The following is an 11,587-nucleotide window of genomic DNA, read 5'->3' as shown; positions in this document are numbered from 1 at the left end:
GTGGTTCAGTGGTTAAGACCGTCCGCCTGTGATCGAAAGGTCCCAGGTTGTGTACCAATCTGACTCATGTATAGTAATATTCATAGACTTCCACTTGGTTCCGATGAATAAAAACGTCGTGAAGAAACCAGCCCACTGGTTGACGGTTTTAGTTCACTAGTGTGTATGCAATAGATAAAATTAATAATGTCTTTTCTATCTAATGGTGTATGCGAATTGCGATTACCTGCCACTAGATATCGGTAGATAGACATAAAATTTATTATATCTTTTACGACATCTACCGATGTTCGTTGACATTCTTATGTCGAAACTTCATACAATTTTAATCCACACAGTCGCCGAACTCAGACTGACGCCGCCGACGCGAATACGTGAACATTGCGCAGTTAGTATGAGTGTTTTTTTTTAATTCACCGCAATAAAAAACCTGCAATGTGTGCCGAATTAGCTAAAGTTTGGCACACTGTTCGACGACATTGTGGAGCTGGCATAGCGTTGTTTTGCGTTGCTTTTAGTTTTTATTATTTAAAAGAAGTTGATTGAACCGTGATGTGGCGTTAGTGAGCACAGAGCCTCTGAAACAAAAAATAACAGTACAAAAGGGTTCCAACTCAATGCAATTTATCAGAATACCCCGCTTCTGGCTTCCGAATGAATCCTATCTTATCGGCCCTTTGGACAATTGTTACAGCGATGTATGATAACAGACAGACAACATAGCAGCGTGTGGCTCCCGCCCTAGAATAGAATTCCGTGATCTATGGATGGCTTCATTCATAATCTAGATTGACTCCTGTGAGCTTGTGTGTGTTTTTTTTACATGTAACCACATCTTGGTAATATTCTTGTTGTCTAAAGGATATTTTGTCTCTACTCAGGGGAGTGAAGGATAAAATAGGATTAAGTATTTGGTTTGATGTAAGCAGGCAGCTCACAGAAGCTTGCGACTTTCCCCCTTCAGATGACTCTAATTTGGTAATAGAGTTCTCATAATGTTTTCCGGTATTTCAACGAATTTTGAAAATTAACTACCTATATAGTCTTGAAATCTGGGATCCATTTTGTCAGTCATTGACTTTGTGAAAAAAAATAACAAGGTTATAAAATGATGACCTCACGACCCTGTCGTGATAAAACCCCAATTATTATTTCGTCAGTACCTAGCTAAATACGATCAAAAAATTAATTCACAATGGCGAAATAATTTGGAATGTTTTTTTTTTACAAAAATGACTTTTTTGTTTAGCATCTTTGCCATGAACTGTTATTGTCGTCAGAGACATCTTGTTGCATTCAACGCGTGTCAAAAAATCTGTGGAGTTCCCTCGTCGGGAGCCGATCCTGGATGCAGCGTCATGTATACTCTACATAACCTCCCGTGGATATCGTATGAGGCGATTAAGGGATTCGAATAGCCTTGACAAATGATAGACAGCAACATTATTCCTAAACTATATCTTGCCTATATCACAGATTAAATAATACAGATTAAATAATACGCCTATATTACTATATCTCGGGTTTTAAGCAACGAATCTCGATGAAACCTATTACCAGATTTTAAGTTGGATCTTCCGCTATACAACTGTAAAAACAGCATCAAATTACATCCAGTAGTTTCTGCGTGATATGCGAACAAACATACAGACAGATAAAAATTAGAAAAAATATTGTTTTGGCTTTTATTAGTCCTAATAATCCTATAAAAAATATCCCATAATTTAACTTTTATACAACATCGATATCAAGTTAACTTTTGAGTACACTTTTGAGTTAATATTTTGAGTACACTTTCAGGAACTCAAAATATTAACTCTACCATCATTATACATTTATGAAACTGTTTTATTTGTAAAAAATAACATTAACTTGTTTCGTCGAGTAGAGTCAACGTCGCTCAGACAAACTGCATTTATTGCCAACGAACACTGTATTTCTCCATAGAAGTGTGTATACAATGGCTCCTAAACTGTTCAATAAATTGCCTAGAAATCTAAGAAATACAAATAACTTACATACCTTTAAGAGAGAACTATCAAAGCTACTTATCAAAAAAGCTTATTATTCTGTTACTGAATATCTAAAGGACAATTTCAATTAATTTAATTATGTATTTGATCTTTTAATGTATACCTACCTGACAATTAGATAAATTATGTAGACACTTTATAGAATAAATTATTGTATAAATATTATGTACCTAACTTCAGTTGTAAAACCTATGACAAAAATTTCGTATGCCTTATGGCGGGACATAGAGAAGCTCATTCCAATGTATCATACATATTATGTAACCTGTGTTCACGAAATAAACGAATTGAATCGAATTGAACTTTTATTGAGTTTGCTCTTTCTTTTTACTTTTTGGACTCGTCCAAACGCTCCATGCGATTGGACGAGTCCAAAGAATTAAATCGTGCCACTCTAGTAATATCTTAATGAAAAAAGCTATAGCTACTTGTACGATAGCTACCTTAATTATTGCGTAGCTATAAACTGATAAAAATTTGTTTAAAAAAAAATGTTTTTTTTTTACGATGGTTGAGTTATTTTTTATAGTTTTATTATTTTTTTGAAATGGACTTTCCATGATGATCCAGTAGCATCGTTACATTTTATAACGATTTAACTATCTATTTTATCTAGAGCATACATATTTTGTACAATTTTCTGACCTTGTCACATATATTACGAATTTGGTTACTTCGTATTTTAACCAGGTAACTAAAATGTCTTGGTTTCGGGCCCTGCTAAAATAAAAACATACTTACCTACATACTTAGGCGCCATATTGTATACTCGCGGATATTATTCTCTTATTATCTTAACAAATCTAGACAAAACATTTTTATAACTGCACGACTATAACCAGATTCCAGTTAAATCTAATTAGGTACACATATCTTCAGATAATTTTGACCTTTGACTGAAGATAAGTCGATGCTGAGACCAATTTGTTGTTTCCTATATTATTGCAGTCTGATTATTTGAAATACACATGTTTTTTGCTGAGTACTTGGAGGTTAAAAATTAGTAACGTATAAAGTACTTTTCTTCTTCTTCATAGTCGTATTCCACATGGCTGAGGGTCGTGGTCATTACTTGGAATGAAACAAACACAACAACTTTCTTGGCATTATTAATGGAGTGGTTTGCCATTCCCTTCTCCATTCCACACACAAGTCAATAATAACCAACAACAGTGTGCAGGTTTCCTCACGATGTTTTCCTTCACCGGAAGCAAGTGGTGGTCGATGAAAACCACTATATATGAGTCAGATTTGTATACAAAACTCATGTGGCACGAGTAGGATTCGAACCCGTTTCCTTTCGATCCACAGGCGGGCGTCTTAACCATTATACCACCACCGCTTCGTAAAGTAGGTACTAACAATATTCAAATAAAAAAAGGCTCCGGCAAAAGCTAAATGTTTAAGCACTGTCCTTGGTCCTGAGCATATATAAAAGAAATATATATAAAATCTATAGTCCTGTGTCCGTCATAGGCAGGAGCACATACATTCTCACAAACTTTCGCATTTGTAATACGCGTATTAGTAGGATATGTTGTCGTCTGTTGACTGTTACCAGATCAGATGGTGGTAAAGCAGTGATGAAACATTCTACAACGGTGGTGACAAATTAACATCATTTGATTATTTAATTTGTAATGAAACCGGGAATATAAAGTCTAGATGCTAAAGTTGGTGGAAGACTAAAGGGCTTGGCTCGACACCATTGTATTATCCCACTCGACGCTCGAGGTAGTGACCGCTCGATCAATGTTGTATTTTTTAAGTGAGGGTAACTGCACCGGACACTTATCTAAGGAACGCAAATCTGTACGCGCATACCGGACATTGTGATATTGTTATTTAGATTTATTTGTGTTGTTCTCATGTGAAGTGAATTCTTAATGAGAATAAATATCTTAAACCTTAGATTATATACTAGATTCAAAATAAAACACAATAATATTTTAACAATATTTTCATTTCACGAAAATAATGAGTATTACAACATTTTCAATTGGTAGGTACGTTACTTATATTAGAAATTTTACTAGCCTATTCTAAGAACCAAATAGGTATTTAATTAACTTTACAGACCTATTCGTAAGAATTACATGATTATAAATAATTTTACATAAACTTACAATAAAACATATGAGACAAAATAATTCAAATATATATTTTCATATCTTTATGTGTTATTAGGAAATCTAATATCACATGAGGACAAACATTTACTAAAAGTAAGTATTTGTGAATTTCACACCACAAAATAGGAAAGTCTGCCACACTGATCCAGAATGTTAAGATCGTAAATCGAAGCATTTTATGCGAGGTATACTTACTCGTACATATCATATCCACACAACCGTAAGCGATAAATCGTAGTGATTAGGTATATCCTCTTTGGGAAGCGAGGGTGGATAGCTCCTCCGAGGCTGAAATGTCGATTTACGATCAAGGTATATATAAATTATAATATTCTTACGTAAAAAGTAGAGTTACGTTTTATATAAGAATATAATAAGCATTCTAATCGTGGCTCTAATCGTGGCTACCATGAAACATACAAAAAAACCAAGCACGTTGCTTTCAGCTTATGTATACGTTCGTGTTTGTATGTTTCATGGTAGGACTTGTGTTTGTCTTGGCCGATTAAATTACTGGCCACTTATTAGTTAATTAGACGAAGATTTTACTTTTTTGTTATCGAACACATTTAAGTTTTGTTTATTTTATTTTACGCTCTAGAGCATAAAATCATATTTTCAGCGGCTTACATCCAATTATAATATCAAACTTAGAACTTGAGAAGCGTGGATTAGTATTTTTTAATAATAAAATACTATAATTGTCTACTTTCCATATAGTGAAATCTATCGAAATACCAAATCATAAGAACACGATTCTTAAAAACCTTAAAAAAATACAATATCCTACAGATTTGTTGTCATTGTAATTATAATATCATTAACTTTATATGCTTATGTTACGGACCAATTAATTATTAGATAGCGGCTTTGCTATTAATGAATCGACACGAGCTAGCTCGTGTCTCTGTCTTTTGCTAAAATAAATAACCAGTTCGAAGTTCCTTGAGATATTGCCTTGACATTAAGAATATTATTAAGGCAATCAATCCAGTTCTCATTTTAGTTATGTTAGATCGTCGATTCTGTCCAAACTGAAAAACAAATTAAATCGTAACTAGGTGAAAAAATTTTGGTTTTAATTCCTCTGCACTTTATAATAGGTGACGAGCATGATATTGTTTGTTAGATAGTTTTGTTTGTAAAATCTTTATTGCACAACGAAAAAACATACAAAGATAAACGGGAAAATAAATGAATATAACATGTTTTATAATTATTTTTATTACCTTCATTTTAACTCCCGACGACATCAAGTTTAAAGTGTCTGTGTATCTGTATGTTTGTCCGTGGCATCGTAGCAACCAAACGACTGAACCGATTTTGATCTAGTTTTTTAATACAACTTACTTCGATTGTGCCTAAAAATATCTTTGCAGCCTTATATATCTAAGAACATAGTAGTAAAGTTTTCATACATTGTGTACATACACACAATGTATGAAAACTTTTATGCATGGGTTAGATTGGTATACAAAGTCATGTGGCACGAGTAGGATTTGAACCTGGGACCTTTCAATCACAGGCGTAAGAACTGCACCACTACCGCTTCAGTAAGTTACCCATCAGACTGATTTCTCATAAAAGTATACTTACATATATAGGTAGTTACTTATAATACAAGAGACATTAAGATAAATTGTGTTAGATTGGAAATATAAATTTGTTTAGTATAAAGTTTAAAACTAACGTAAAGTTATTCGACTAAAGTTTTCATTTACATTAAATTTATGAGATTCCTTACTAAGCGTCATTTAAATATGCAATTACTCTGAAATGAAGTATCTTATTCGGTTACTTAGTTTTTAGTACCAAATTGCAAAAACTTTGCTTGCGCGTTCTAGAAAATTCAAGTGCCACCTATTCATGTGATCGTAGTTGTGTGGTATGTAGATGTGGCTAGTGCTACTCAATGAGACGGAGTACGGAGTCAACTAATCCCATTGTGGTGCAGTTGTGTGATTGGTCGACTGCATATCACTGGTCTCTATAGTCGAATGCGAGTTGCAACCAGACACTAAAGATGTGTGTAGTGTCAGAGTAACGTCTAGTGTCTGGATGTAGCGAGTGACATAGTGTCAGGAATATGATATACAGGTGTGTCTGTAGTGCTTGAGTATGGTTAGTGTCACTGTGTGGCTACTGTCAAAGTGTATACATTATTGGCTAGTGTCAGGAATGTGATACAGACGTGTCTAACGCCGAGTGTGGTTAGTGTCACTGTGTGGCTACTGTCAAAGTGTATTATAGACATGGAAATTAGTAGATACTTCGGAATATCTACTAATTCTGTGTGTCTGCTTTCAGAGTATGACGTTTAGTGTCAGAGCGTGCCCCGCGGCGAGACGGGTCGCTGCGCGACGGCGACGTGCGCGTCGAGCCCGTCCGACGCGCGCGACGCGCGCCGCAGCGCCGCGCCCTGTCTCTCTGGAACCAAACACAATACTGACATAGCGCGGTCCCATTGCTGTGTTGACTGGCGTCCGTCGATGGAAAACGCGGAATATTTTTACTCTAGTAGAATACTGTCCCTATACTATGCCACTAGATGGCGTAATTAGTGCAAACAAAGAATTCAGATAATAATTAAACTGAATGTACCTAACTAATTATTTTGATACACGTTTATTGAAGCTAGTAAATACAATAAGAAACTGGTTTCCTTAAAGTATGTTTTATATTTCTACATAACGACATGACGTTAATGAAATAGTCTACCTGTGTCTGCATGTCTGTCCTTTCTTATTTATCTAAAGCTCTAAGATAGCGTAAAAAACTCTTAAAATAATTAACGGTTTTTTTTTACATTTAGTCCTCGCTTGGCATCACAGCCCCGAATGCTACCACTAGAAGGTGAGAGGGAGAAAACGAGAAAGAGATCGATGAAGACAAAATTCCTTACCACCAGGCTCACTCTTCTGCGTGATAAGTTGTCTATATTCCGTAGACAATCTTCTCCTGCCGTGTTCGTACTTCGCTTCCTTCGCCAATAGGGCTTCCCTCTGCATCTGCGTGCGCAGTTCTGAAGGCACGTCAGGAATGAAGAGTTGCATGAGACCAGTCAGCCCGAACACCACGTGCTGTGAAAGAAGTTACTTTTTTATGCCACTGGGCAAACAGCTCATCTGAATATTTTTTTCTCTCAACAAACTAATTGATGACTTAAATAAATAAATAAATATATTTGGACAAATTACACAGATTGAGCTAGCCCCAAAGTAAGTTCTAGACTTGTGTTATGGGATACTAACTCAATGATACTATATTTTATAACAAATACTTATAGATAAACATCGAAGACCCGGGCCAATCAGAAAAAGATCATTTTACATCATGACCCGACCGGGAATGGAACCCGGGGCCTCTCGGTTCAGAAGCTAGCACTTTACCAATGCGCCCCCGAGGTCGTCAATGTAGTGTAAATCGTCAACTTAAATAAAGAGAAACAAAAATTGATTAAATTGTTTTCTAATACACTACTACATTAATATTAAATTATCATAATTATTTATTGGGTGTACGTAGTATGTTGCAAAGATGTAGTGAAACAGGTATTGCTAATTTCGATTCTTCATAGTCGTATTTTCATCATGGATGATTACATGGAATGAAAAAAACACAACGACTTTCTTGGCAATATTAAGTATTTTATAAATTTTCCGCTACCTTCTCCATTGGACACACAAGTTAATAATCAACTAGAGTGCAGATTTCCTCATAATGTTTTCCTTCACCGGAAGCTAGTGGTGGTCTATGAAAACTATATAGTCAGATCGGTATGCAAACTCATGTGGCACAAGTTGGATTCGAACCTAGGACCTTTCGATCCACAGGCGTCTTAAACATTACACCACCACCGCTTCTAATTGCGATAAGTGAATATAAAAAAGCTACAGAAAATACAACCTCAAAAACAACGACGAATGCCAGCCTGGCAGCGAACACGTGCCAGTAATGAGGGGAAAGGCCGTAGGGATCCGAGTGGTCCGGGGGGTTCCTGGAATAATAAATAAATATATTAGGACAAATCACACAAATTGAGCTAGCCCCAAAGTAAGTTCGTGACTTGTGTTATGGGATACTAACTCAACGATACCATATTTTATAACAAATACATATATAGATAAACATCCAAGACCCGGGCAAATCATAAAAAAGTCGTATTTCCTCATGTCTGAGGGTCGTGGTCCTTACGTGGAAACACACACACAACTTTCTTGGCACTATTAATGGAATGGTATGCCATTGCCTTCTCCATTGCACACAAAAGTTAATAATCAACCATTGTGCAGGTTTCCTCACGATGTTTTCATTCTGATAGGTTTCATTCTTCTCCTGCCGTGTTCGTACTTCGCTTCCTTCGCCAATAGGGCTTCCCTCTGCATCTGCGTGCGCAGTTCTGAAGGCACGTTATAACATTTAGTAACGAGGAATGAAATTCTGATATATTTTTAACATTTATCATAATATTTTTAACATAATTATAACATTCTTGTTATCTCACGACGCGACTACGATATAAAACCTCGATAGCTCGTCTGACTGCTGACGTCTCGCAGGTGCGGCCGATCCTTAAATCAATTTTTTTTCATTTTAAGACTTTTAATTGTACTGGGGCTTAGGGTATCTCAGCCGTGAATGAAACCGTAAATAATCACGGATGAGAGAAAGAGGGAGATGTTTAAACGCTACCGAGCTCACTGGAATTTGGATCGGTATCACAATCAACTATTAAAGTTAGATCCCCTTCGGGTAACGACTTCTTAGATATTTCAAAGGTCTTCGTTGGCTGACTTCAGTGCCACTTGCATTAAGCCATTTCGATCTTATATAGCATTTTGGAACCTTAGCTTGGAAGCACAGAAGGTATATAATGTGATTACATTACATAGTATACAAAAAGTTGCTTTTTGTTTGTCCCTATGCATGCTTAGATCTTTAAAACTATGCAGCTGATTTTATGGCGAGATTTTATAACAGATAGAGAGATTCAAGAGGAAGGTTTACATGTATATAACATGGTTAATATTGCACCAGTACGAAGCCGGGGCAGGTCGCTAGTATAATATAATAAATAGTTGTATAATTTCATTTATAGCGAAGTATTTCTGGAGCTAATGGACTTAATGAGAAGATAGTATATACAGTTGCAATAAATCGGTGTGATTACAGGGTAATGAGACAAAACACCCTAGGCTGTGGCCGAGGAACAACGCATGAAGGGCACTCATGTGTTGTTCCTCGGCTATTTTGTCTCATTACCCTGTAATCACACCGATTTATTGCAAACTACTATACATGAGTCAGATTGGTATACAAACTCACGAGGCACGAGTAGGATTCGAGCCTGGGACCTTTCGATCCACAGGAAACCTACATAACATCAAAATCACCTGCTTGACAGCCGTCTGTGGCAGCTTAGTTACCTGTAGCCACGGTACGCGCACGTGGGGGGATCAACTTCGCTGTCAGCGCCCCAGTCTTCTCTGTAATCTGATGTGTTGAACACTGAAATGTTTATGATGTGAGCTTGAATATTGATGCCAGCTCCACACTGTCGTCGAACAGTTTGCCAAACTTTGGTGGATTGGGTGTACATTGCTTGTTTTTCCATTCCACATGTCGCCAAACTCAGACACAATATAAGTGCTTATATTTACCGCAATGAAAAACTAGCAATGTATACCGAATCCGCCAAAGTTTGGCGAACTGTTCGATGTCAGTGGGTAGCTGGTATAAAACTAGTTGTCGGCGACTAAACCGATTTTGATGCCCCACGAACTTAAAAATTCTATTAGCATATCCTACATACCTTTTAAATTACATCAAAATCGGACCAACGGTTCCAAAGTTACAAACAAACATACATACATACAAAAAATATATTTTTGCCCCAAGTAGAAGTTTAGACCTTGCTCGCTCGGTCAGTTATGACCATGGTAACATCAGTCATTTGCTACAAAGTCCAAAGCATTTATTGCAAAATCTGTGTTAATACATACAAGAAAGGTAAATTTATGTGAAGAGTTTCAACAGATTGCCCTTTCATGCATGCAATATGTTTCAATAACAACATTAATTAATTAATTTATTTAAGTAGGTATCTCTCAAGAAAACTTACAATTAATTTTTGAACAAAAAATAAACGCTAAAATAAACAATTGTAAAGCCATTCGTTTACACTTTTAAATTTTCCATTCACAACATATTTCTTGTTTCGAGTTTCGACACATAATCTTAAAAATTAAATAGGTACGGCAAACTACTTAATTTATATTTTTTTAATCATCACATCACATCTTAATAAAATTACATTTACATAACTTAATGAATGTTTTTTAAGGAGAAAGAAAGAAAGAAAAATAGAAACTATAAACGCAAAATTTGGGCAGTAGCTTTAGGTTATTACGTAATATTCCGATAAGAAAGCAATTTTCAAAATTCGACCCTATGGGGGTAAAAATTGGGGGTAAACTTTGTATGAAAATCTTTACTGATGTACTTGAAACTTGGCACAAATGCTATGCAACAAAAATAATGAAATGCGTGTTTCAGGATTTTTTAAATTTGACCTTTACGGTAGTTAAATGAGGGTGAAAATAAATAACTAATAATCCCATTCAAACAGCTCAGCGGTAAACACCATTGAATTCACGTTGTTACTGTTGATGATTTGAATCCTGAACTTAATTTTGAAAGTTTTATTATGGTTTTACCCGAGCGAAGCTGGGACGTGCTGCTAGTATAGCATATAGATCTGAATACAATTTACAAACGTACAGGACAATGAGTGGTCGATGTATCCAGCCAGCGTGTTGTCAGGAGAGTACACGTACTTGTACACCATGCGTGGAATGAAATCGCTGGTGTAGGCTATCACGAATGCCTGGAAATCAAAGTAGACGCAGATTTTTTAACAACTTAAGCCCTGTTTCACCTCTAGCTGATAAAGTATCCGATAGCCTGTGTCGAAGAGATGCAGTTAAAAATTGTTTTTCACAAGTGTTGCTAAATGGCAAATAAATTGAAGTAGATTTATGGAGTGATTAAATTTATCTGTCAGATGACAATAATAATTATGATATTTCATCAGAAAGTGACGAAATATTTCCTTATCGGCCTACTTCCATCCATACTAATATTAAAAAGAGAAAAGATTTTTATTTTTGTTTATCTATACCATATATAGTGTTATTATAAAGAGGTAAGGGTTTGTGACTTTGTGAGTTTGTGTATGTTTGGGGCGGATAATCCCCGAAACTACCAAACCGATTTCAAAAATTATTTCACCATTAGAAAGGTACATTATCCAAGATTTGCTATATTTAATCTCAGACCATGGGACTAAAGTCCCGGGCAACATCTAGTATTGAATAAACTCAAAAACTACTGGACCAATTTAGATAAAAGGCACAGAGATAA

At 35.8% G+C, this 11,587-nt stretch overlaps 1 protein-coding gene across 5 annotated transcripts in view; it reads right to left on the bottom strand.

Moving 5' to 3' along the window:
- Positions 1-3,977: 3,977 nt before the first annotated feature.
- Positions 3,978-11,587, bottom strand: part of LOC128681865 (uncharacterized protein) — a 43,808-nt gene continuing 36,198 nt past the window's right edge. For 4 of the 5 annotated variants that reach the window (XM_053766131.2, XM_053766130.2, XM_053766135.2 and 1 more), the window contains 5 exons: positions 10,946-11,051; positions 9,592-9,673; positions 8,072-8,162; positions 7,068-7,245; positions 3,978-6,592 (listed from right to left, as the gene is read on the bottom strand). In XM_053766131.2, the coding sequence (XP_053622106.1) occupies positions 6,489-6,592; positions 7,068-7,245; positions 8,072-8,162; positions 9,592-9,673; positions 10,946-11,051 (561 nt within the window). In that variant the 3' untranslated portion in view covers positions 3,978-6,488. The remainder of the gene's footprint in view (positions 6,593-7,067; positions 7,246-8,071; positions 8,163-9,591; positions 9,674-10,945; positions 11,052-11,587) is intronic. The other variant, XM_053766133.2, reaches the window with a different exon arrangement.

This window comes from Plodia interpunctella, chromosome 28 (assembly GCF_027563975.2).
Source record: "Plodia interpunctella isolate USDA-ARS_2022_Savannah chromosome 28, ilPloInte3.2, whole genome shotgun sequence".
NCBI classification, from domain to species: Eukaryota; Metazoa; Arthropoda; class Insecta; order Lepidoptera; family Pyralidae; genus Plodia; species Plodia interpunctella.
The sequence above is the reverse complement of the archived record's forward strand: the minus strand, read 5'-3'. Positions and strand labels throughout refer to the sequence as shown.